At 42.1% G+C, this 27,763-nt stretch overlaps 1 protein-coding gene and 2 pseudogenes across 1 annotated transcript; 1 reads left to right on the top strand and 2 right to left on the bottom strand.

Moving 5' to 3' along the window:
* The first annotated feature begins 2,586 nt into the window (after window positions 1-2,586).
* Window positions 2,587-6,514, top strand: NPBWR1 (neuropeptides B and W receptor 1). The gene has a single exon (XM_030938099.1). The coding sequence runs from the start codon at window positions 2,704-2,706 to the stop codon at window positions 3,688-3,690; it is 987 nt and encodes a 328-aa protein (XP_030793959.1). The 5' UTR covers window positions 2,587-2,703; the 3' UTR covers window positions 3,691-6,514.
* A 13,721-nt stretch (window positions 6,515-20,235) lies between these two features.
* LOC104666981 lies at window positions 20,236-21,342 on the bottom strand (annotated as a pseudogene).
* Window positions 21,343-26,499: 5,157 nt separating this feature from the next.
* Window positions 26,500-27,488, bottom strand: LOC104666979 (annotated as a pseudogene).
* Between the last annotated feature and the right edge of the window lie 275 nt (window positions 27,489-27,763).

Here is a 27,763-nt window from a genome sequence, read left to right as displayed (position 1 = left end):
TATGTGTATACAAACATGCACACATGTGTATACACATGTGTATAAACTATATACACACGTGTGTATATATACACACAAACATATATACACGTGTATATATATGTATACACACGTGTGTATATATGTGTGTGTATATAGTTGATCATCTTCAACCGTTTGGAGATTTTCTATTATATATATTTTTTCTTTAACTTTATCTGGTGTTTTATCATATAGTGTTTCTTATGGACATAGCTTAAGAATCGTCTGCTTTTTTTTCACAGAAAGCATGAAACTGCAGGGGAGCTGATTTGTATAGATCCTGGTAAAAAGATAATTGAGTAGGTAAATTCCAGGGAGCTTTTGTACAGTGGATCCCCCTGTCATTGGCTTTGGAGTGCCCTAGTTTCAGTTACTCGTGGTCTACTGTGGTCCAAAAATATTAAACTGAAAATTCCAGAAATAAACAGTTCCTAAGTTTTCAATTGTGTGGGGTTCTGATTGGCGTGATGAGATTCAGCCATCTTACTCCTTCCCACAGAGGGTGAGTCCTCCCTTTGCCCAGCGTTTCCCTGCTGTCTACACTATCCACCTGTTAGTCACTTCACATTCTGGGTTATTAGATGACTGTGGCAATGACCAGTGCGGTATGTTCAAGTCGTCCTGATTTTACTGATTTTTTGCCCTTATTTCTCTCTGGCTCCAAAGTGCAAGAGAAGTGATGCTGGCAATTTAGATATGCCAAAGAGAAGCTGCAAATGCCTCCTTCAAATTAAAAGGTAAAACTTCTGGACTTAATAAGAAAAGAAAAAAAAATCATATGCAGAGGTTGCCAAGATCTACTAAAAACAAATCTTCTATCCATGAAAATGTGAAGAAGAAAAAAGAAATGCATGATAGTTTTGCTGTTGCGTCGTTTTTGGATGGAAGAACAGAAACATGTTCCCACTGATGGCAATGGGTACTATCCATGGTTTCAGGCATCCACTGGGGCTCTTGGAACCTATCCCCCACAGGTATGAGAGGGTTACTGTATTTCTGGCCCTACAGTCTTCTACTGGCGACTTTAGGTTTCTCGGGATCTTAGGCCCCTTTCTCTAAGATGCATCCTAGAGGACCAGAATTGCACTTTATTTGGGCTTTGCCTGCTTTTGTGGAAGGGAAGTTTACTAGAGGATATAATCTCGTGTTTTAATTTGCTGTCTCTCCTAAAGGGAATGTGGAGGAAAAAAAAAAAAGCAGAAATTGGAAATAACCAATATTTAGTTAATTTCATTAGATTCTCAGGGGAACTGGTGAGGAACCTAAGATGGTTTCCGCTTCCTAAAGGAAGAATCCAAGGTCCAGGGAAACAGCAACAGAGGAGTTCAAGACTGCCCCTGCTAGTCCTTCCTTGGCTACTCTCCGGTGTGATGGCAGGATAGCTTTCATTTGCAGGAGAATCGGGCATGTGTGTGGATAAGTAGAGAATGTGTTGAAAAACTTGCAACATTTTATGAAATATGCATTGTCATGATTCTTTAAAAGGCTTTGCGGAAGCCGTTTGTCTTTACTGATCAAGTCTTCACTTACACAAAAGTAGAAGTAGAAGTAGTTTTAGAAAACATACTAACAATCTTCTATCCCCTTGAAGACCAGAGTAGCAGAAAACAGGTGATTTGCATTATAAAATTGCACTCACAGATTTCACATTATATTAGCCCATTTGTGTTACGGTGTTTAAAAAATGCAACAGAAGCCCCCTGCATTGTTCTCCTTTAAAAATAGATCACTTACACCCTAACTTTGTTTTTCTTAAATTCGATTCTTAACAGGAGAGCTTTCTATTATTTCAGATGGAGTGAGGTTGCACTACTAGGATGGAAGAAAGGAATCCCTTAATTTTCGGGGAATTTCTGTTCTCTGTTAGTTCCAAGACCATTTTACTGGGGGTGGGGGTTGGGCTCGGCGGTCGGGGCAGTGGAATGCAGTCGCGGCTGCGCCATCCCTGCACTTCCAGGCGCGCGGGAGGGACCCGCGGGGACGCGAGCTGTGGACTCTGGCGAAGGCGGGGAGGCAGACATCCGGAGGCGGACAACTAGCCAGCAGGCGTCTCAGCCTCCCAGCAGCCAGTGGGCTCCTCTCCTGACAGCTCCAGGAAACGCTGGAGCTGGCCCTTCCCGGCCAGCCAGGTAAGGTAAAGACTGCTGTTGAGCTTGCTGTTACTGAGGGCGCACAGACTCTAGGGAGACCGAAGCTTGCCACTGCGGGATTCAGTGGGGTGACCTGGGTCTACTGAAGTTTCCTAAAAGAGAGGAGAAGGGTTTGTATTTTTCCTACAAAGGGGAGGATTCTTCTCTCTCTAGCATTTCGTTTAATGTATTCAACTGGTAGAAGTGAGATTTTAACAGGTAGCAGAAGCGCTCACGTGGAAGAGGTTTAGGGCGCGGCGGCGCCCCCCTCCACACACACACACACCTCAGGACCGCGCCTTTTTCTAAAGTTACACGTCGACGAACTAACCTATGCTTTAAACTCCTCTTTCCAGTCCCGTGAGTCCGCAGCGACTGTGGGCCGTGGGGTGGCTGGGAACGGCACCCTCCTCCAGAAAAACTAGAGAACGGCTTGGAGAGCTGAAGCGAGCGTCCGCGAGCAGGTCCGTGCAGACCCGGGCTTCGGGACCGCTGAGCTCCGTGGGGCGGCCGTGGGGGACGCCGGGTCGCCGGCTCCTGTGCCCTCGTTGAGATGGACAACGCCTCGTTCTCGGAGCCCTGGCCCGCCAACGCATCGTGCCTGGGCCGGGCGCTGAGCTGCTACAACGCGTCGACTCTGGCGCCGCTGCCGGCACCGCTGGCGGTGGCTGTGCCGGTTGTCTACGCGGTGATCTGCGCCGTGGGTCTGGCTGGCAACTCCGCCGTGCTGTACGTGTTGCTGCGGGCGCCCCGCATGAAGACCGTCACCAACCTGTTCATCCTCAACCTGGCCATAGCCGACGAGCTCTTCACGCTGGTGCTGCCCATCAACATCGCCGACTTCCTGCTGCGGCAGTGGCCCTTCGGGGAGCTCATGTGCAAACTCATCGTGGCTATCGACCAGTACAACACCTTCTCCAGCCTCTACTTCCTCACCGTCATGAGCGCCGACCGCTACCTGGTGGTGTTGGCCACTGCCGAGTCTCGCCGGGTGGCCGGCCGCACCTACAGCGCCGCTCGCGCGGTGAGCCTGGCCGTGTGGGGGCTCGTCACACTCGTCGTGCTGCCCTTCGCAGTCTTCGCCCGGCTCGACGACGAACAGGGCAGGCGCCAGTGCGTGCTGGTCTTCCCGCAGCCCGAGGCCTTCTGGTGGCGCGCGAGCCGCCTCTACACGCTAGTGCTGGGCTTCGCCATTCCGGTGTCCACCATCTGTGTCCTCTATACCACGCTGCTGTGCCGGCTGCATGCCATGCGGCTGGACAGCCACGCCAAGGCCCTGCAGCGCGCCAAGAAGCGGGTGACGTTCCTGGTGGTGGCGATCCTGGCCGTGTGCCTCCTCTGCTGGACGCCCTACCACCTGAGCACCGTGGTGGCGCTCACCACCGACCTCCCGCAGACGCCGCTCGTCATCGCTATCTCCTACTTCATCACCAGCCTGAGCTACGCCAACAGCTGCCTCAACCCCTTCCTCTACGCCTTCCTGGACGACAACTTCCGCAGGAACCTCCGCCAGCTGATAACTTGCCGCGCGGCCGCCTGACTCCCCCATCGTCCGGCTACGCAAATGCCCCGCCACCCCTGGCCCGCGCAGGAGGAGCCGCAGCCAGAGTGCGGGACCCGACAGGCCTCCTAGGCCTCCCGGGGAAACTGACTCGCGCCCCATCCCCTACCTAGCAGATCGGAAGCGCCGCGGCAGCGCCCGCAGGTTGACCTTGCCCTCCAGGTGATGCGCGTCCACGCCGGGTGAGGAGCACTGCGGCTAAGATCGCCACGCCGAGCGCTACCTCACGCCGAGGTAGAGGTAGAGGAGGGCAGAGGAGGAGGCGGGTATTGCTGGGAACCACCCATTCCCTGCCCTGCTCCCTGCTCCCTGCTCCCCCACCCCGAGCCCTGGTCGTCTGGAACCTGGCTGGAGTAGGAGCTCTCTGCGCCTTCGAAGGGAGGCCCGAGGACGCTGCGGGCGCCCCTAGGCGTCGGCTCCGCGGGGCCCCTGCTGTAGCTGGCGCACAGCTCGGGCGGGTCACCTTGTCCTCCGCGCGCTCTGGGAAGAGGGTTGGGCGCGAGCGTTTGGCGCCCACCCTGTGAGACGCACTTGGACTGGCGCCGCGCGCGGGGACCGCTGCCGAGGCCGCCAGCGTCTCTTCAACTCGGGAAAACACACCAACTCGGTGTGCCCCATCGGGGTGTGAGTACACCCCTGTGTAGGTGTGGTGTGCGCGCGTTTGCGGAGGCATGAGATGCCGGGAAGGAGGGTGGCGCTTGGCCGTGACTGCCTAGAATGTGAAACGAATAGTGATCCTTCTTCCTGTGTGCCCCAACTCCTTCTTTTCTTTGCCTTTTCTCTTTCCTATCCGTAATCTCCCCTGAAAATATCTCAGACTCCCTGAGCAAGGAACCCGGAGTAGCCCGGGCGCGCGGTTCCGGCGCCCCCTGGAGGAGCCAGCGGCCGGGCGCTTAGCTTCCGAGAACCGCGGGGCTTTGTGGTGGAGCGCTCGGGCTGAGCGCGCTTCACAGCGCTGCGGCGCACTGGTCATCGCTGCTTCTAGAGGACGCCAAGCCCCACGCCCCATTCCCCCAATTGGCCTCGTCTCTTGTGTGACTTAGACCAGTTTGTTGTAACTGTTCATGTGTGTACTGTTTTTCAGGACTGAAAACTTTATAAATAATGTACATGTCTTAATCTCACGAGTTGCCATGAGGATCAAATAAGATAAAAAGAAATGCTATCTATTCTCTTGTGTTCCCTTTCTCTGTGCTTCCTGGCCCCCGCCTTAGGGGCAGCAGGAAGCAGAGATGACCGATGGCTTCAGGTTTTTTCAGCTGGACTTTTCACAGGGAGCTGTGGATTACCTGGGCTTTATTCCTTAGTTGTAGACAGCATCCGGCAGGTAGTCCCGGTAAACCGGGTAAATACTGGTTCTGGAGTCACCAGGGATACTGGCCAGCATCCTACCTGTGTTTTTATCTCTGCATATGGAAGACAAAGTGGATTGAGAGAGAAGACTGGCACTGGGTTTGCCCAATCCTCTGCAGTTTAGCCTTAGATATGAGGGCCGAACCCTAACCAAGCTTTGGTCGTTGATTATGGTGTTTTAAAAGGTATTAATCTTTGGGATGAAGTCCAAACAGGATGAAAATTTCTACAAATGTTTGTTTCCTATGTCATATGTGAGACAAAATGTGAGCGTTGCAGCAGATTTTGTTTGCTTAGTTTGGCATCTTCAATCAATTTCTCAATTATTTAGGTTGAAAATAGCTTTTAATAAATATTTGGAAGAGAAAAAACGCCCCCTTGGAATGGGGGGAAGCAAACACCCTCTCTGATTTTGGTGAATGAGAATTGCTTTCTTAGCTCTCAGAGTTTTTAGGAACATTGAAATAATTCATAGCCATCAGTTTAGAAAATATACATTAAAAAACCTTCTGTCTTGGGTGGCAAATAATAGTAAATTGTTTAAAAGAAAGTTTTCATCTGCAATGAGTTTCAAATGGTGGACCTCAGGCCTCTCTCTCCTGGCTGGCTTCAGAGGCTTCTTGGAATTCATTTTAGTATCTTTTGAATTTCTAGGAATCATTCTATTGATTTTCCTTAAAACTCTCTACATTATCTCATGAATCCTCCGTAACGTTTCAAAATTAAAGTTTTAAACTTAGAGTAACTTCTAGATTTACCTAAGTTGATGGACAAAGAGTAAGGTGAACATTTGGCTACAAACCCAGCTGGGGTGATTGTCTGGATTCAATTCTCATCAGTCTTAATAAGCTCAGTAACTGGACTCAGATGGGGGACAGCTGAGTGATCTATCTGTCCACTGTTTCATCCCTACAGTAGATTGACCTCGAGCCTTCTTGGAATCTATGGAGATGACTGCTGGAAAAATACACGGGCTGACATTGCTATTCATCCCCAGCAAGGCATGGATTGGCTTCTGAGTATGCCTGTGGGATTAATTAGGACTCGGTAGTTCAGTTCCTCCTGGGCTTTCTGATCACTGGATAAATTGTTGTATCATTATTTCTAGGTCATTGCCCTTCATATGAGCATGTAGACTGTACATCTCAGTCTTCCTTTTTATTCCTTGGGTAATCAGTTGAATAAATACACACATAAGCCAGACAAAAGTAGAATTTATTCACATCATTGTATTGCAAAGGTTTTAACACTGTGTTGAATTATTGCAGTTTCTGTGTAAACTCTATGGTTTGGTTTTACCACTTTGAATAGTTAAAAATGTCTATTTGCTTTTACGTAATTTAGTACAGTTACGTAATGTATATGCTTATGTTTTCTCTTGATAAATGCAGAAACTCTATAGTCCATTGTAGAGGAGCTCAGTTTAAAATAAAAGCTGAAACATTCTGTGTAATAAGTGAACATTCTATTTTCTGAGAACATGTTATTCACAATTCAGTCACCTTAGCATTTGTGCAGTATTATTATTTAAAAATACTGCCTTCATTGGAAAAGTGATCTAATGAATACTCAATGAATAAATAGAATTATTTGACAGAACAAAATTAAGAATGAACACGCCCACCCCACCTTTTAATTTGGTTGATTGTGAAAATGATGCAAAGCTGCTGATAAACGCAGAGATTCCAGAACTTAAGCTGAGCAGAGAAAGGATGCCAAGCTTTTACCATACCATCAAAAGCCTCATTTCTTAAATATTTGAGCAGCTATGTGGAGGGGGAGAAGGGAAGATAAATTGCTTGAATTATTAGCATACACATCGCTATCAGCAATATGCATAGACATAGCACAAATATGCAAGGTGGAGGATCTCACCTGAAACCCACAAACTTATTATAAACCCTTCTTTCCTCAGCAACATGCTGGGAAAACAACAGCAAGACAATAAAACAATAACCCACCTTGGATATTAATAATGTATACTTATGCACATTAAGAAAGAGATCAGAGAATTCTGCCCATAACGGTCTTTTATTAGCACAGCTTTGGGTCTGGCTCTTCGGCCTCCGTTTTACATACAAAGAAAGTGAGATAGGAGGAAGTAGATCAATTTAGCCACGCCCATAGAGATCAATGAAGACCAATCAGAGTCATCCAGTTCCCATTCTATTCTAGGAATTGGGTCATCTTTTTTCAGCAGAGATGGAATTCGTTGCAATGTGTAATTTGGAAATATTAGACTAGAAAACGATATCTTTTAAATATTTAGTAGATTAAGCAAGGTGTATCTACCATTAGCTCATATGAGATAAAGGGAGGGTAAGATTTAATATTATAAAACTCCAGTCTTAATTCAGAGACTTACAAAGTGTATGGGGTTGTTGAAAGTTATATGAGAACAAAAATTCTTAACAAAGCTGTCACACAAAGGCACCATGTGCCTAGCAGCCCCCATGCTTTATGTACGTGGAACTGTGCTCCAGAGGGACTGTTCGTATAGGAGCCAATGCTAATGATGGCTCTATCTCTATAGAATGGAGCTTTGCAATGGATGATGCTGTCCTTGAATTTAGGGCAAGGGAAATTTATTTGTTTGTACCATATCTCATAAGGTTACACTGGTGACATCACATTAAATAAAAATAAAAGATGGAAAAAGGGAAGGAAATTTAAAATGATATTGTTCAGAAACTATCAGAATGCATGAACTGCATGCTTCCCAAAGTCCAGAAGATTTCTCTTGTGCCTGGGAGGCAATAGTGCACACAGACCTGATGCCCTATTGAGCCAAGACCCAGGGAGCGGCTCAGCATTTTCCTGTAAAATCTGGATCTTCTCACAAAGATTGTTCAACCCCATCTGAGCTAACCCAAGGACCACAGTCACAACTGCAATAACCAGGCCACCGTTCACCACGGAAAGAGTGGGTGTGTGCGTAGTCAACAATGTGGAAGAAATTGCGAGTGTTCTCAAAGGCAAGGGGCAAATCATTTGTGAATGCTAAATAGTAACAACAAAACGGATATCTTAAATGATTCATCCATTTGGCAAAGCAGCTTCTTCCTTTAGGCAGTGATGAATGGTCTGTAGAGGAGGAAAAATCAGCCCTATTCAGTCACCGTGGTATGAATGCAGCAATCAAACCTGAAAAGATGTAAATATTTACACCTGCAAAAGTACCAAGTGAATTATCCACATTCTCCTACATAATACTGTTTTGATTCCTTTAACTCCTCTCTTCCAATAAAAATACCACTCCTCATTGCTACATTTCTATTTATTCTCTTTACAGAGGAATTTCAGGGGTCTTAGTTAAAAGGGAGTTACATAATTCCTTAAAAAAAACTGCATTTCGGATTTATCATGACAATTTATTATTATGGTTAAAGATTATACTAAACCTTTAAACGCATTTATTTAAAATGAAAATGTATTTTATTTTATTTATTTATTTATTTATTTATTTATTTATTTATTTATTTTGAGACGGAGTCTTGCTCTGTCGCCCTGGCTGGAGTGCAGTGGCCGGATCTCAGCTCACTGCAAGCTCCGCCTTCCGGGTTTACGCCATTCTCCTGCCTCAGCCTCCCGAGTAGCTGGGACTACAGGCGCCCACCACCTCGCCCGGCTAGCTTTTTGTATTTTTTTTTTTTTTTAGTAGAGACGGGGTTTCACCGTGTTAGCCAGGATGGTCTCGATCTCCTGACCTCGTGATCCGCCCGTCTCGGCCTCCCAAAGTGCTGGGATTACAGGCTTGAGCCACCGCGCCCGGCCGAAAATGTATTTTAAATGTACAGAATATGTTAAGTAATGAGGTTTCTTGTGACTTATACTTCCAGTTGAAAGGAAGAATGCATCTATATAACTTTTCTGTTGAATCTTTCAAATGATAATGAAAACAATAATCCACATAATTTTTTGAACTTTCATTTAATAATGTTGAGCTCAATTTATGTTTAAATGTTATGTTTGAAATTGTTGTATTTATTTAAACAATGAGATCTCACTATGTTGCCCAGGCTGGAGATGAACTCTTAGGCTGAAGGGATCCTCCCGTCTCAGCCTTCTAAGTAATTAAGACTACTGGTAAGTGCCACCTCACGTAGCTTGAGATAGTTTAATTTTTATCAAAGTAATACATTAATTTTATTTTTTTTATTTTTTATTTTTTATTTTTTATTTTTTTTTTGAGACGGAGTCTCGCTCTGTCGCCCAGTCTGGAGTGCAGTGGCCAGATCTCAGCTCACTGCAAGCTCCGCCTCCCGGGTTCCCGCCATTCTCCTGCCTCGGCCTCCCGAGTAGCTGGGACTACAGGCGCCGCCACCTCGCCCGGCTAGTTTTTTGTATTTTTTTAGTAGAGACGGGGTTTCACCGTGTTAGCCAGGATGGTCTCGATCTCCTGACCTCGTGATCCGCCCGTCTCGGCCTCCCAAAGTGCTGGGATTACAGGCTTGCCCGGCCCATTAATTTTAAATTACATTTAAAAACATCCAAATGTTAAACATTTCAATAGCTTTAGGAGTACACATGGTTTTTGGTTACATGGATGAATTGTATAGTGGTGAAGTCTGAGATTTTAGTGCACCTATCACACGAGTAGTGTACATCGTACCCATTTTTCCACTCTGTATGCCTTTCGTACCCATAGCTTAGCTCCCACATACAGGTGAGTACATACTGTATTTGGTTTTTCATTCCTAGTTACTTCACTTACAATAATGTCCTCCAGCTCCATCCAAGTTGCTGCAGAAGACATTATTTCATTCTTTTTAGGGGTCGAGTAGTATTCCATGGTGTATATATTCCACATTTTCTTTATCCACTCATCTGTTGGTGACCACTTAAGTTGGTTCCATATCTTTGCCATTGTGAATTGTGCTGTCATAAACCTACAAGAGCAGGTGTCTTTTTGATATAATGGTTTCTTTTCCTTTGGGTAGATCTCCAGCAGTGGGATTGCTGGATTGAAAGGTAGATTTACTTTGAGTTCTTTGAGAAAACTCCATACTGTTTCCCACAGAGGTTGTACTGATTCACATTCCCACCAACAGTGTGTAAGCATTCACTTCTCACCACATCCACGCCAACATCTATTGTTTTATGACTTTTTAATAATGGCCATTCTGGCTGGGGTAAGGTGGTATCTCATATGGTTTTATTTGCATTTCCTTGATGACTACACTGATGTTGATGTTGAGCATTTTTTCATGTTTGTTGGCCATTTTTTTTTCTTTTTTTTCTTGAGACAGTCTCGCTGTACTGCTCAGGCTGGAGTGCAGTGGCACGATCTCAACTCACTGCAACCTCCACCTCCTGGGTTCAAGCGATTCTCTTGTCTCAGCCTCTTAAGTAGCGGGGATTACAGGTGCCTGCTGTAATGCCCAGCTAATTTTTGTATTTTCGGTAGAGCCAGGTTTCACAATATTGGCCAGGCTGGTCTCGAACTCCTTACTGCAAGTGATCCCCCTGCCTTCGCCTCCAAACTGCTGGGATTTCAGGCATGAGCCACCCCTCCTGGACTTTGTTGTCCATTTCTACATCTTCTTTTGAGAAATGCCTATTCATGTTATTTGCCCATTTTTAACGGGATTATTTGTATTTTTCTTGCTGATTTTAAACTTCTACAAAACTTTTGATTGTCGCAGAATTATTATTATAAGCATCAAGTTTCCACCCAGTCCCAACTGGCCATAGACCCTCCCAGCCACATGAACTATTGATTCTGGGATTTACCTCCTTGTTACTGACTTATAGATTTATACCTCAATGTTTTACTTGCTTAATTTTGGACATTAAGGTAGTGAAGATTTTGGGGGCAGGGTTGTTGGCACTTTTGAAAGCCAGTTGTGTTCAGGGGATCCCTCCACTTACTCTGTTTTCAGACTTTTACTTTGTCTCCCTAGTTTTTGTTCCTGTACTTGGTTCCCATCTTTTTGCAGCACTTGGTTCCCTGCAACGCATCTCTGGAACCAATTTCTCCAGACTGTGAAACTCCAGTTTCCAGCAGAGATGGGGAGTAGGTGTCCCCTGGCTGCAGCCGCCAGGCTGGGGAGCCTAACCATTCTTCACACAGCTTTCCTTCAGCCTCCCTATTTGTGGCCCTGTAGCTCACTCCCAACTTCCACGGGCATGGTGGTCTCTCTGAGTGGCTTTAGAAGCAAATCAGATTGGATAAAAGTGACACTGCTGTAAACATTTCTGCATTCTGTTGCTTACTAGCGCTCCTTCTGCTGACCAACCTCTTGAAATCCATTGATATTTCTCACCCTTGTCATTGCTTATCTAGCTCTTTGTTCATTTAAGAAATTTCTTTCCTGTTCTTATAGTAGGGCTTCCATAGAATATAACAGTAAATAAATACTGTGTAAATGCCATCATCTTAAACTGAAGTGTGTGTGTGTGTGTGTGTGTGTGTGTGTGTGTGTAACAGGTTCGATGACATTTTAGAGAACTTTCTTCCTGGCTTAGAAGAACTTGGCTAAGAAATGAGTTACTTGGAAGCAGCTTAGTCTACAAATGTCAAGAAATGTCTTGGAATGAAATGATAAATTCAAGCAATCTAAAATATTAGGTTTCCCTGACAACCAGCATTCTGCTATTTGGAGATACCCACATGTATCTGTCAAGAAAGCATAGCCCACTCACCACAGAATCTCTGTGTAGTTCAGCATCACCCTCAGGCCAGGCCCAGCACACACAGCAGCAGTCATCATCCACATAGGCCAGGCTGCCTTTGAGGCCCGTTAATTAGATCAGCTTCTCTAGGTGGCATCAGGGCATCAGTCTTTCCAAAGCTCCCAGTCCGGACCCGAGAATGAGACGTGGAACAAAGCCACTCAGACGACATGCAGCTCTGAGAACATGAGAATCAATGCTTGCCACTGCATGCCTCTGAGTTATGTGGCACTATTGTGGTAAAAGCTGAGACACTGATGTAAGTTTATTTTCTCACCCATCAGTAATTATCAGTGATTCTGGGCTTGCTTTTAATTGCTGTCTTTCAGAAGCTTGCACGTTTTTCGAATCTAAAATATCAAAATATTGATTGCTTAGGCTTTCCAGGGCACATGCTTCTCTTGATTATAGTGCTTTATTTTTTAAAAAATCATACAAGAATTATTTCTTTGGCCTGTGGTGTGTATAAAAACTCTGTTTTTTCCTTGCCATTAATATATTGAAATATAAAAAACCGCCCAAAATAAACATTTTCTCTATGAGTAATAGTTTGTGCCCAGTGAGTAAAAAAGAAAACTAGTTAAATTAATTATATTTGTTATTCTCAGTAGGGGGAGCAAAACTGATAAAATAAATCTGCAAGAGTTACTGTATTTTCTCTCTATTTAAGGTGATTGGTAAAAAGTGGACTTGCTGCCACCTTAAGGATGACTGGTGCAGAAAAATCGAGCTTTGCAGTTGCAGCCATGCTAGTTTTTGTAGTAATAATGATAATAATCTGGAATTTTTCCTCATTTGCTGGGTTGTTATCATAACATTCTACAGAAAGCGAAAATGTAATAATAGTCTTTGCCATTTCTCTACTGCAGTTTGTTCCTTTACTATTGTTATTTTATTTTATCTTATTTTATTTTTTTGGAGATGGAGTCTTGCTCTGTCGCCCAGGCTGGAGTGCAGTGGTGTGATCTCAGCTCACCGCAACTTCTGCCTCCCGGGTTCAAGGGATTCTCCTACCTCAGTCTCCTGAGTAGCTGCGGTTACAGGTGTGCTCCACCACACCTGATTAATTTTTGTATTTTTAGTAGAGATGGGGTTTTGCCATGTTGTCCAGGCTGGTCTCAAACTCCTGACATCAAGTGATCCGCCCGCTTTGGCCTCCCAAAATGCTGGGATTACAGGCATGAGCCACTGCCCCCAGACTACTATTGCTATTTTAGACATTTTTTCTTATTACTATAATGGGATCTTCATACATGTGTTTTAGCTTGTTTTAAAAATCATTTCCTTAGGGTATGCCTAGATGTGGAATTATTCCTTCATTTTGTCACAGTGAAGCCTCTGTGAGCTTCCCCTCCACCCTTTTGTCATATGAAAGAGATGTCTCTCCAACCAAACATCAACTGCATCCGGTGGCTCTTGATTCCTTTTATTCTCACCTTCTCAAGGGCTTCTTTTGGCTCCCTCTTCTCTTCTAAATTATACACATCCACATACTGCATATTTATTAGGATTTGTAGGGGATCAAAATATACCACTCCAAAATATGCTACTTTTATTATTTTATTAGTTTTTATTTATTTATTTTTTTGAGATGGAGTCTCGCTTTGTCACCCAGGCTGGAGTGCTGTGGTGTGGCCTCAGGTCACTGCAACCTCTGCCTCCCCAGTTCAAGCGATTCTCCTGTCTCAGCCTCCAGGTAGCTGGGATTACAGGCAGGCGCCACCATGACCAGCTGTATTTTTGGTAGAGACGGGATTTCACCATATCGGCCAAGCTGATCTCAAACTCCCGACCTTAAGTAATCTGCTGCCTCAGCTTCCCAAAGTGCTGGGATTACAGGTGTGAGCCTCTGCGCCTGGCCTCAAAATATGCTACTTTGGCATGAGGATTATTTTGAGCTGAAGATAATTGAGAAACATTGGATACCAATTCAAAAATGCTCTCTGGCTGGGGGCGGTGGCTCACGCCTGTAATTCCAGCACTTTGGGAGGCTGAGGTTGGCGGATCACCTGAGGTCAGGAGTTCGAGACCAGCCTGGCCAACGTGGTGAAACCCTGTCTCTACTAAAAATACCAAAACTAGCTGGGTGTGGTGGCAGGCGCCTGTAATCCCAGTTACTCGGGAGGCTGAGGCAGGAGAATCGCTTGAACCCAGGAGGTGGAGGTTGCAGTGTGCCAAGATTGTGCCATTGCATTCTATCTAGTCTGGGGGACAAGAGTGAGACTTCATCTCAAACAAAACAAAACAAACAAACAAAAAAGAACTCTCTGCCTCTCCTCCCATTTGCTTAAAAGCAGGCTGTCTCTTAATCACCAAAGACAACACTAGACTTGTAGCCCAGAAATGGCACCAAGAGGAATCTGCACAGCAAACCTTGCTTAAACAACTAATTTCTTCCATTAGTTTCCCTCTTACATGTACTTTCCCACAGTTTGCTGCCCCTAAAAACCTAAACCCATTTTTAAAATCTTGTCACTTCTCTGTAGGTTTATTGTTCTTTGTTGAGATGGTATGTAAGCCTAAGTTCTAATCACCCTTCAGTTACTCATCACTGAGTTTCTCCACATGTATGCATGCTGCACATGTTAATAAACTCTGTTTTTCTCTTGTTCATCTGTTTTCTGTTGGTTTAATTTCCAGGGCCACATTCAGATAACCTAGGAGGGTAAAAGAAAAGTGCCCCATCCCTAAACATTCAAACATTCTAATGTTTTCAACTTCAATGGTTAATTAAAAATAACTTCTTAGGGCCAGGTGCAGTGGCTCATGCCTGTAATCCCAGCACTTTGGGAGGCCGAGGGGGGTGGATCATGAGGTCAGGAGATCGAGACCATCCTGGCTAACCCAGTGAAACCCCGTCTCTACTAAAAATACAAAAAATTAGCCGGGCGTGGTGGTGGGCACCTGTAGTCCCAGGTACTCGGGAGGCTGAGGTGGGAGAATGGCGTGAACCTGGGAGGCGGAGCTTGCATGAGCAGAGATCGCACCACTGCACTCCAGCCTGGGCGACAGTGTGAGACTCCGTCTCCAAAAACAACTCCTTAAACTCTTCTCTGCAGATGAATGCCAGCTAATAAATGTAGAAACAAATGAAAGATTTTGAAAAATCACCATTTTGCAGTTAGAATATCAACCACATTGTAATAATTGATTTAAGCAAGGTTTATCAAAGGATACAAAACTATTGGGTGGAATGTTTACTGGGAGCAAGGATATCTGCATGGTGCCAAGATAGCACCCCAAGGATCACTTGCTAATTGCAAGGGTAAAAGATAGACCTTTATAAAATAGAAATCTGGTTGGATTACCAAATAATCCAATGTAATGTGACTAATGACAAGACAACCTGGGATTATGTGCCGTATGGTACCATGCACTATAACATATATGACATGTTCTTGCTCAAGATGCTTAACTGTAACCTAATCAATTATTTGACTAATTTCTGGAGAAAATAGAAAATCTGGGGATATAAGAATAAGAAAAAAAAATGAGGAAACAAATAAACACAAATCTAGAATGTGAGCAATTTCATAAGACAACTGTCTTGCCGAACTCTCCAAAAAAGTCCGTGTAACACACATACACCCAAAAGAGATGGAGGAAATGTTAAAATAGACTAAAGGAAAATAATAACCAAATGCAATGCATGCACCTTGACTGCATCCTAATTTGAAATGCCCGCTCTAAAAGAGCTTTCAGAGACAACTGGGGAAATCTGAATGTGGATTAGATATTGGGAATTATTAAGTTTTTTTTGGTAAATTTTTTACTTATAGAAAAGATATTTTGGTTATATAGAAGAATTTATTAGGATATGAAGGTGTAAACGCGAGGGGTGAACTGTTACGATATTTGTAATTTACTTTTAGATTATTTGGCAAAATATGTGTGTATCTTTAGAAAGCATGTACATCAAAAAAGTCACAATTAAAGGGAATACAGGTGTTCTTCGCACTTTTCTTTCAACTTTTCTCCATGTTAGAACACTTTCTTACCCCCACTGTCGTGTCCTAGTGGGAGTCCTGCCATCTCTTGCCTGCACAACTGAAACAGCCTTGTGAACTGATATGCTTCCCTCCAACCCATTCTCCTTGTAGTGGCAAGAGTTATCTTATTAAAGAATAAATTGTTTCACTCACTCTCTTGCAAATGTCTCTTAAGTAGATTTTCACTACAGTTTGAATAGAATCCAAATGTCTTACCATGTTTACCATGCTCTTTAGGGAACTGCCTGGCTCCACCCTGCTTTGCTCCCCAAACTCTTCACGTGGCTACTTCCCCTGGGCTCACCAAGCCTTAGGAGTCATGGCCGCCCAGACCCGGGCTTCTGCACCATAGTGTCTCCGCACCTGCTCTGTGCTTGACTAGCCATGCCGCCCCAGTTCTCATAGGGCCAACTCCTTATCCTTGAGGTCACTTACCTACCCAGAAGGAAGACTTCAGCTTACTACTCAATGCTCTTCTCCATTTTTGACCCCTAGTTTCTGCTAGAATTTCTAGGTATTTTATTTCTTTGCTTGCTTGACTTTGTCATTCCCACTGCATGTGAGCCCCTGATGACAGGCCTGGTGCTTCCTGGGATGTCACTGAGCCTTTGACACCCAAAGCAGAATCTGACGTAGTGAGTACCCAGTGAATGGTTTTGAATGCAAGGATAGGTAAATGAATATCTTTAATCCTAGGCATTTATGTTTTAGGCAGCTTCGCTGATCATTTAGAGTTTTGGTAAATTTTCTTTGAAATTTTAAGTCCTGGAAACGACTTTGGAGAACAGACAAGTCAATTTTCCAGAGAAGCCACCAGAGGGAGCACTGAGACCATTTTTGCAAGAAAAAATAATCCCCAGTATTATTAATTATTCAAGTCAGTTGGATCTTTTATATAACTTCACCAGGTTTTACTCAGAAATGGCAATATTTTTCATGACTATGTAATCACATCTTGTATATTAAAATAAAAATTACAAATTAAAGTTAAACCCACAAAATTTGAAATATTGATAGTTATAGATTCACTCTTAAACCAGAATTAAGAATTAAGAAACCACAATTAAGGTAATTTTGACCAGAAACAATTTCAATAATTGTATTAGTCTTCTGTATTGTTAAGATTTTGATGATATGTTTGCACACAATTGTTAGGAAATTTAAATTTAAATTCTATGCTTATGTATACATGATGAAGATATCAGGATTTTAATTTCACGATAGCTTTATTTGTATGTTATTTTTATATTATCCCAAACATTTGAATTTCTCCAAATACAATCAATTTAAGCATAACATACTTTTTCTTTTCTTTTCTTTTTTTGAGACAGTCTCACCCTGTCGCCCAGGCTGGAGTGCAGTGGAACACCTCAGCTCACTGCCACCTCCGCCTCCCAGGTTCAAGCGATTCTCCCGCCTCAGTCTTCCAAGTAGCTGGGATTACCGGCACCTGCCACCATGCCTGGCTAATTTTTTGTATTTTTAGTAGAGACGGGGTTTCACCATATTGGCCAGGCTGGTCTCAGACTCCCAACCTCAGGTGATCCACCCGACTCGGCCTCCCAAAATGCTGGGATTACGGGCGTAATTTGAGATATGACAAATTTTATGTTTGTTGACATTAGTGCAACCATGATGATATAACTGTTTTTAGTTTAATTCTTACAGAGGAAACTCTTTGGGAAAAAATAACAATAACAACCCTATAAGGTTTGTTATATTAATAACTCTTTTGTCCTGAAAAGTGCAACATGTTTCTTGTGTATTCTTTGTATGTGTGTGATACAGCAAAACAAATGTCTATTAATGCATTAAACAAGATCTAGTGGTGGGTCCAATCATTTACTACAGTTTTGAGGTAGTAATAATAATAAACCATGCTTTGGGAATTCTGCAATCCCTGTACTGAGTTACAAACATTCCTGTCATCATTCTTGGTGACAAAGTCTTAGGTACTCTTAATTCTACTGTAGTTTGTTGCCATGTTCATAATAGAAATGCAAAATTTTAGTTATAGATTAGAGAACCTTCTTTTTTTCTTCAATCCAAGTTCATAGATTGCTGAATTCTTTCTTTTCTCTTCTTTATGTCTCTTTTTACTAACTTTTAGGTTCAGGGTACATGTGCAGATTTGTTATATAGGTAAATTGTATGTCACAGGAGGTTGTTTTACAGATTATTTCATCCCCCAGGTATTAAGCATAGTTCTTGAAAGGTAGTTTTTCGGTCCTCACCCTCCTCCCTCCATCCACCTTCATGTAGGTCCCGGGGTCTGTTGTTCTTGTGTGTTCGTAGCCACTGCTCTTTTGGCTCAGTTTAGCTCACAGTGCTGACAATGCTTCTATCTGGGAAGAGTATCTGTGGGCACCTTAGATTTGATGCCAATTTTAAATCTTCTATTCAAATATGTAAGCTAGTAACCAAACTAAAGTCTAGCATTGACTTACTGATAGCAAAGGAAAATTTCCCTTTCAAAGAAAATGAGTTTGGAACGCCCCCATAAGCCAAGCTGAGAATCAAGAGACTCTTGTCAAAGAATATTGTAAGTAAATGCACAGTAATAAGAAATCTGAGCTTTGGATTTTCCTAAAATATTTCTGATGGGAGAGGAAATTCTTGGCAAGATGGATGTGAGAAGTTTTCCAGGACTCAAACATTTTCACATTTATCACGCAGAAAATGACTTTGATTGTCTGTATATGTTGACATTATCCACTCTATTAATCAGAACATTCTGGCAGGCCAGAAAATGGGTCTCTTAGGGAATGTGACATAAAACAAAAGCAGATTTAGTTAGCATTAATAACAATAATTCTTTGTAAACTATATATATATATATATGTGTATACCATGTATATTTAGTAATCCGCTGTCACTTTTTCCTATACTGTGACTTAGTCATAGCTTTGGCATTTGTCATAATAACAGCCAAATATTTGGTCCAAAGTTACAAATGAAAATGTGCACAAATCTTTTTAAATAGAAGCAAATATGCCAGAACTGATTTGTATTACAAGTAGTTGAAAAAAATGGAGATTTTTGACTATACATATTCAACAGTTTATACTATATTTTTTGAAAAATTTAAGACTTTGACTAGACATGTTTATCTTTACCTGCTTATATCTGTGTATCTATCCATCCATAGACAGTAGTTTATACTCTAGTATTTTTTTTAATTAGACTTTGGCTAAAACAGCATATGCCTAATACCTAAAGAATTCTATAATAACATGTTTTCTATGATTCTGAAGATACTTCAGATTTTCTAATGTCTCCAGTGTTAGAATTTTGCATATCTACCATTCCTTTTTTTAGTTATACTAGCCTGCAAGTTAATAAAATATAGTTGCTAAAATATCTGATAAACAAGTTTTAAATATACGTCAATGTAAAAAGTCATGCTCTAAATACTAAAAGACTGTACTTTTCCCTGCTTACTTTTGTTATTGTTTCCAAAAGGCGAAAAGGACATTGTTTTTGTAATGGTTTAGTACAGCATATGAACATTTCTGTCCAAAAGAAATTTATTTTAAAGGCATGAAACCAGGCCACAGCCACCCTTGATGACACAAAGTTCTGAGAGGCAAATCATGAGCATCAATTTCAGATCATTTCTCCGAGCAGGAGGGCATTTCAGCTAAGAAAGAACAGCAGAAAAATCATGTACACTCAGCATGCTGATTTACCCAGGACAGAATAGCTCTTGTCTAGAAAGGAGCTAGATTAGAAGTCCAATTTTTTGTTTGACATAAAGGAGAATTAACAAATAGTGCTCACAAAGAAAATGACTGAAAATGCTTGTACTGAACCACGTTGAAGTATCTAAAGAAGTATGATATACAGTCACCCAGGTTCATAGTATTACACATCTAGATATATCCACCATGAAAATGTTTGGCGATGTACGGGCAAAATGTTCAAATGGCCTTTTTTTTAAAGCTTCTATGTGGATTTTTTTTTTTTTCTGAAATACGGGTGGTCCCAATTAGTTTTATTGAAATAAATCTTTAAAGAAAAAGATAAAGCATTTAAAAAGACAAGTCAAAATGCATCAAGAACCATATATCCAACACAAACTTTATCCTCAAATGAGTTATGTTTGCCTCGCACTAATAACTTTTATTTCACTCAAATTAGGGCGATAATCTTCCATACATAAGTATCTTCCCTGCCCAATTCAAAGAAAATAATCCAAAACAATCAGTAAAGAAAAATATAAGAATTAACAGACCCTTTAAATTTGTTTTAAATATTTTGAATATTTAAAAAGTGTTTAAAGTTTGCAATTCCTAGTAGGAAAACATTATCTGAATGAATACCCTAATGGCAAACCACTGTAAAATGCTTCAGCTGAATTTGAGGGAGAGGGGTAGGGATTATCTTCAAAGCACCCCAACTCTCTTGATGAGAAGGTGAGAGGTACACTGGTTTGTATTATTGCGACATCCATAAGGTGATCTAGGTTGCTTTTCCTTCAGCAAGTGCTTTATTTATCAGAAGGGCATTACTTGACTCCAAATTTGTCTGACAATTTACTGATGAGAGTCATAACCTTTGGGTTGCTCTGGTATTTTGATATATTTGCTGGGTTCTGAGCCATATCCTGGAAGGCCACCATAACTTCTGGATCCTGCATGGCTGCAGGAACCTCTGGATCACTAAGAATTTCATTGAGTCCAGGCATTCCGGCCATTCCAGGCATGGCCCCTCCAATTCCAGGCATTCTTCCGGGAAAATTACCAGGCATTCCCTCAGGAAAGTCACCTGGAAAAGAGCCATACTGAGCTCCTGACTGTCGTCTGGCTTCTTCCTCCCTCTGGGCTCTCTCATGCTCTTCTCGAACCTTTTTAACTCGTTCTGTTCTTTCTTTGATCTCTCGCTCTTCACGTTTTCGCTCACACTTTCTCCGATGTTCTGCAATTTTCTGTGCCCTAGGTTGAACTTCTTTCAGCATTGCACTAGCATCTTCAGCATAATCCAATTTACAGGCAAGGGCAAGATCATGGGCTGCTTCTTCCCAGTGGCCTAGAAGTCTGTGTACTTTCCCTCGCCACTTGTAAGGCTGAGCTGAATCAGGATTTATCTCAACGGCTCTGTCACAGTCTCAGATAGCAGCATTTAGCTTCTGTAATTTGACGAAGACACTGGCCCTCTTGGCATACAAAATGGCCAAGCGAGGATTCAGCTTGATGGCATCTGTGAATAAGTCAATGGCTTTCTGGAGTTCACCATCATTTAGGGCTTCAATAGCAGCCACTTTTTAATCATTTGCCTGATCCATCATCTCCTGCATTATTTCTGCATTTTCATCTCCCATTTCTTGAGGAGAATTAGGGTCTGGTTCAATCACACCTTCTTTATCAATTTCTAGATCACTTTCCTCACTTGATGGTTCATCTGCCTTTAAGTCTTCCTCCACCTTCTTACTATCAGGTTTTTCTTCCTTGGTATTTTCTTCTGATTTAACTTTCTGAGTAGCAGGTGGTACTTTACTCCCCATGCTCTCCACCCACTCTCTCAGGAAGCGCATTTCCTCGGTGTGCAGAATGCTCAGATCCTGCTTATACAATTTCACAAAGGCCCGAAGCTCGTTCACTTTGCGGGGGTCCATGGTAGGGAGGTGGTGGGCGAAGCTGGGGGACTACGGCCCTGTTCCAGGCCCAGGCGGTGGCTCCGCATGAGCGCGCAGAAGTATTTGGATATTTTAATACTGGAAGAGGGCTCTAAGAAATGAAAATAGCTGAATATCTGCATCCCTTAATTAACCTATTATTCATTCATTCATTCATTCATTCATTCATTCACTCAACAAACACATGTTTGAGGTCTTACTATGTGCTACATCTGAACTGTGTATTGAAGGCACAACAGTGAGCAAGGCATGCAGTCTCTGACCTCATGAGCCATAGACAGAGTTCACATTAACTGAACATTTCCTCTATGTCTCTGTGCTGTGCTGACCACTGGTACTGCAGAAATATAGGAAAAGGTTCCTACTTTCAGAGAGCTCATGGTCTAATGGCAGAGATGAACACATTCACTACAGGTGAGGCGTCTTGGCATGAAATACACATGAGGTGTTATGGGAATGCAGTAAGAAATAGATTTATGACAGTGTTTCTTCTTTAATAGCTGCTAAAGATGGTTTACTCAGTCATAAAGAAGTCACCTTGTAGTCCTAAGCTGGGTGTTTTTTTATTGATCTATTAGTTTACAGACCATATTGGCCATTTCATTTATCTTGAAAATGAGAGTTTATCACTGAGATCCCGTGGGGCTTTATATTAATTGAGTATTTAAAGAAAATTTTAAAATAAGAAACCAAATAGAGAAGTAAATGATTAGGTGTCATGTTGTGGCTTTTGACTTATAAACCTGAATTCGAGGTAAAAAAACCAGGTTTCCTACTCTGCAGCCCATCAGTTCCCGGTAGATGGCTCCAGGTGGCTGGAGTCAGGGCTTCCATGAAGTGCTAAGACCTTAAAGCTGTGGCCTTCGCTCTCTGTCCCCTTTCCTCTCCTTTGTAGCAGTCTTTGTCTATTCAAGGGCAAAAATGTGAATAATTTGAGGTGTAAACTGCACAAATGTAGAGCAATTTTAGAAATCCAGTATAATTTAACAGATACAGGGCTTTCTGTTGTCTGAGTTTCCAGAAGTCTGCCTTCCTCTTTAGTTTTGCTGAAATGTTGTCTCAGGTTGCCTGAGTCTTAAGAAAACGGATCCTGATCCCTCCGTTTCATGTGAAAGGGGCAAACCCCTGTTCAGGCCTCACTTCCTGCCAAGCAATCTTTTGACATCACAGGCCACCACCTGGCTGCCTCTGACTTATTTTCTCTGTCGCTGGCACTGCTCCTGTCTCTTATCTCATTCTTCTCATTTATTGTACATACTTCTTCATGCTACATTCAGATCATCATAGATAAGCATTTTCAAAACCCTGTTACTATCTCAGGTACCCATAAAATGATTCTTGTTTAAAGACTGAAAGGGGCTCTGTGATCACACACAACTGAATGCAGACAGAACCAGTCACTATATTTGCCAATTTCATTAAGTGGGGGAAAAATAAAAAAACATAGGCTTGGCAATTGGGGAGCTTCATTTAGCTTGATGCCGTCTGTGAATGCTCTACTTCCTAACTGGGTGCTTTGATCTTGGATAAACGCATACATTAGAAATTAATTATCCTAAAATGTTAAGTTTGCTTTTAAGAAATATTTTATGAAATGTTTCCGGTTATTTATGGGATATAATCTAAAGGCTTTATCTTGTCATTCAAGATTCATCAAAGTTGAGCCCCAGTTAAATTTTTAATTTTTTTTTATTGAAGTGAAACTCACGTAAACACTTTTAAATGAACAATTTAGTGATATTTAGTACATTCACAAAGTTTGGCCACCACCACTTCTATCTAGTTTCAAACATTCTTATTACCCGTAAATAAACCCTGTACCCATAGGGAGTCACTCCCCGTTCCTCTTTCCCCCAGCCGCTGGCAACCACCAATCTGCTTTCTGTCTGTAAAGATTTGCCTGTTCAGAATATTTCATATAAATAGATTCACACAACATGTGACCTGCTGTGGCTAATTGCTTTGACTTAGCATAATGTTTTCGAGGTTCATTCATAGTGTGGTGTGAGAGGAAAACCTTTTTCCCTACCAATTTAGGTTCAGTGGCTGGGGTATGCTAATTTAGCTGACAATGGACAGATTAACAGGAGAAAAGATAAAGTTTATTCATATGTAGAACACAAAAGAAGTGGCTCCTGAACTGCTAAAGATAGAGGTTTATATGGCAGCTTTCATAGGGGAAGAGGAGAGGAAAGAAGGGGCTTCTATGGGCAGATCCAATGGTTTCCTTATGAAAGACAAATGGATTTTTAGGGGAACAAATAGAAGATAAGAAAATTTGTGATGATTTTTGTTTATGTAGGTACAAGTGGTCTTCATCTTTTTCTGGGCTGTAAAACTCCCTGGAGAGGGATTTTGTGGCAGCCTCACTCCTAGAAGTTTCTGCTTCTAGTAGGGTAAGGCAAGCTCCAAAAGGCTTCTTTCCACATCTGTTGAACCTCAAATACCTTCAGTTTAAAACAATCTTCATACCAACTCTGGGGGCCGAGTGTGTCCCCACAGTGGCATGTATAGCACTTTGCTGCTTTCTACAGTTGAAAAACATTACATTCACCTATTCATGGTTGATGGACATTTATTTTCTACATTTGGCTATTACAAATAATGCTACTGTGAACATTCATGTACAAGTTTCTGTGTAGGCTTTTCTCATTTCTCTTGAGTGGAAGTGATTAGGTCATAGAGTAACTCAATGTTTAACCTTTTGAAGAACTGCCAGACTATCTTCCAAAAGGGCCACACCATTTTACATTCACATCCTAACCAGACTTGTTATTATCTTTTTTTTTATATATAATTGTAGTCCTTCTAGTGGGTATCAAGTGTTATCACACTGTGGTTTTGATTTGCATTTCCTTAGTGACTAATAGTGTTGAGCATCCTTCCATGTGCTTTTTGGCCGTTTGTATATCTTTTCTGGAGAAATGTCTGTTCAAGTTCTTTATCCATTTTTTAATTGGCTTGTCTTTTTAAAATTGTTTTTAGAGTTTTAAAAAAAATGTATTCTGGTTTCTAGACCCTTATTAAACATGATCTGCAAGTACTTTTTCTCATTCTGTAGGTTGTCTTTTCACTTTCTTGACAATGTCTTTTAACACACCAAAGTTTTTAAGTTTGATAAAGTCCAGTCTGTTTTTTCTTTTGTTGCTCATGCTTTTTGTGCTAATTTTTAAATTTTAAATTCAAAGACAAGATGAAGAGCTAGAAAAAGCATCTTTTTGGCTCAGTGTTATTTGAATGCCTTCAAAAAACTTACAGGGAAGTAGAATGATGAGTTCTGCTTCGCTTTACTGTCTCTTCACTATATTTACTAGTTTGAAGAATAAATAAGAGGATTTTTTTTTTTTTCTGAAAGGACAAAACTTTCTGAGAACTCACCCCTTATTGGAAACACCATTTTTATTTCAAGAAGCAAATATCTCTCCTAAGGAATAAAGTACAGATTGCTCTGTTTACCATCAAAGGGCTGTTTTCTGGAATTCTGCATATTACATATTTTCTTAGAAAATACTGTGAATGTTTTCCCATACCAAATAACAAAATCCTAATTCTAACATACATATAAAAAAGGTCTTGTGGAGAATATTAGTATTTATTGGCCAAGTGTCAATATTAGCCAGGTGTGAAGTATGCAGGAGCTCTTTGATATGAATTACACCTTTACTTCTCTGTAGTAGTTAATTTTATGTCAGTTTGACTGGGTTAAGGCACACCCAGATAGCTGGTAAAGCATTCTTGCTGGGTGTGTCTGTGAGGGTGTTTCTGGAAGAGACTGGCATTTGACTGGGTGGGCTGAGGAAAGAGGACCTGCCATCACCAGTGTGGGATGGGCACCATCCAATCTGTTGAGGACCCAAGTAGATCAGAAAAGTCTCTTTTTTAGAGCCGAGTCATCCCTATCTTCTTCTGCACTTGTACATCGGAGCTCCAGGTTCTTGGGCCTTTGGACTCTGGGAATTAACACTGTTGGCCTTTTGTGTTCTCAGGCCTTCAGACTTAAACTGTGAGTCACACTCTCAGCTGCTTTGGTGCTCAGGCCTTCAGACTCAGACTGAATGACACCCCTGGCTCTCCTGGGCCTCTAGCTTGCAGAGGGCAAATCATGGGACTTCTCAGCTTCCATAATTGCATGAGCCAATTCCCATCATAAATCCCCTCTTCTATGTCTATGTGTGTCCTACTGATTTTGTTTCTCTGGAGAACCCTGACTAATACATTCTCTAACACTTCAGAAATAGACTGTATTATCTATATTATTATGACACTCTAGGGCTAAGGGAAATATTATAAAATTGGCCTTAAGTCATTCAATTTGTACTTCATAAATGTAACACGAGCTAGACAATTTCAGTTTATAGCCTGATGACAACAGATGCAACATTCCAAAGTGATATCACTTTTTTGAAAGTGAATGATCCTATCTTTCCCCTGCCTATAACCTTTCAGTAGATTCCCATCATTTTTAGACTGAAGTATAAGGCTTACAAGGCCTTTCCAATTCTTTGCCTTCCTCCCCACCTCATTTTTTTCAGCCCTCCCTCTTCTTTCCCTTTCCCACCTGATGGCTTTATCTGGCATCCCTAACATTTAGCCTGTTGCTTCTACAGCCAATAGCTGAAAGGCTTCATGATGTGTTCTTTACCAAATGTATTATCTACAGTAAGGAGAAATCTAGAGAGCAGGATTTTGGTTAGAATTATATAAAACCCTCAGATATCCCATCTAGAGTTGACTTTTTGAGATGTGTGGGATGTGTCATTCCTCCAGCCTACATATTGATGTCAGCAAATTGAGAAATGATCCCCCAGCCCCCATGATCCTGGCGACCTCATGTGTCCCCTGATTGCCAGCTGCCATAGGCAGGAGTAAAGGGTCAGAGAGCTGTGTGATCTTGGCAGCTCCTTTCTCCTGCCACCCTTCTTCCTAATACCCATGATGCAGCACTTCAATCTGCCTAGGAGAACATCAGACATTGTAGTACAAGACGCCTTGTTTGTGTTTCTGTCAGTTGTCCAAAGAATCCCCAGACTCCTAGATCACCACTGAAGACTTGAACTCTTGGCCATATAGTCTGGTGATGCCAGTGGCCATGATGTCTGTTACTTGAGTTTTGCTCTGGCCGTGGTTCATCTAGTTTTATGCACCTTGGCTTCAAAGTTCTTCTGAAGCTAACCTCACAGATACCTGGATAAGTGATCAACAGCAGTGTTACCTGAAGTCTTTATGTATTTTATCTGTGCACTATCATCTTTTTCCATAAGTGTGGGATGAGGCCTGACTACTAATTCAGTCTCACTAGCACCATCCATTTCTGAATCAATGGCAAATGTTGCATTGTCAAGATCAAGCTCAAGCCCAGAATCAGCAGATGTTTTAGTCCATTTGTGACTCTGGCCTGTTTCCTTATTTTTCTGTGTGGATGCATCACTACAGTGCAAACCATCAGCATTCTCTTCTGCTCTGCTACCATTTTCAGTCTGTTGTTTCTTGCCTCACTGTAATCTGCTCCTGACTGGTACCTTCAGTCCTTCTTCAGAGTTGAGACTGAGTGCTCACTGATTACTGTGCTTGTGGATGCTGGCTAATACTCTCTCTCCAAGAACTTCATACTCATCACGACTTGGGTAAATTTTACCGATGAGTGCATCAAACATTTTAGACTAAAGTATAAGGCTTACGAGGCCTTCCCAATTATTTGCCTACCACCCCACCTCATTTTTGATAACCCTAGCTCTTTTTCTCTTTCTCACCCTATGGCATTTTCTGGCATCCTTAACATTGAGCCCATTGCTACCACCACCAAGAGCTGAAAGATCCCCTTAGTGATCTTTTGGAAACTAGATATTTTTTTTTTGACAGGTGGGGTGTCTTTTGCTGTCATTTCTAAGGACTGTGATGATGCAGTCTGCACAAAAATGATGTAAACACTCCTTTGTGGTCATGGTGTCTTTCAACACGTCTAAACAAATTAGGCCCATTATTTCATCGTGTGGACTTTGAGATGAAGCCACAATTTCTAAGCCATCTGTTACTGCCTCTTCAGGTGTTTGTTGTAATTCATATAAACTGAACTCCCATGTTTTGGCTAATGGTTGAGATCCATTTGTTTGCACAGCCTGAGACATTGCAGCTCCTGCCCCCAGCCCAATTTTCTTTTTGACCTAGACTGGCAGGACTATTCAAATATTTTCCCCTTAATTTATCATTTTCTTTTTGGAAGGGATTCCATTTTCAGTACTTTTTCTTTTCTCTTAAAAATACGTCTTAAGTTTGGCGAGGCACAATGGCTCATGCCTGTAATCCTAGTACTTTGGGAGGCCGAGACAGCCAGATCAGTTGAGGTTAGGATTTCGAGACTAGCCTGAACAACATGGTGAAATCCTGTATTTATTGAAAATAC

This window comes from Rhinopithecus roxellana, chromosome 9, assembly GCF_007565055.1.
Source record: "Rhinopithecus roxellana isolate Shanxi Qingling chromosome 9, ASM756505v1, whole genome shotgun sequence".
Taxonomy (NCBI): domain Eukaryota; kingdom Metazoa; phylum Chordata; class Mammalia; order Primates; family Cercopithecidae; genus Rhinopithecus; species Rhinopithecus roxellana.
This window is presented reverse-complemented; position numbering and strand designations above follow the sequence as displayed.

What these genes read in the sequence shown, in the direction of transcription:
- NPBWR1 (XM_030938099.1), top strand. Translation starts at nt 2,704, where the DNA reads ATGGACAACGCCTCGTTCTCGGAGCCCTGGCCCGCCAACGCATCGTGC.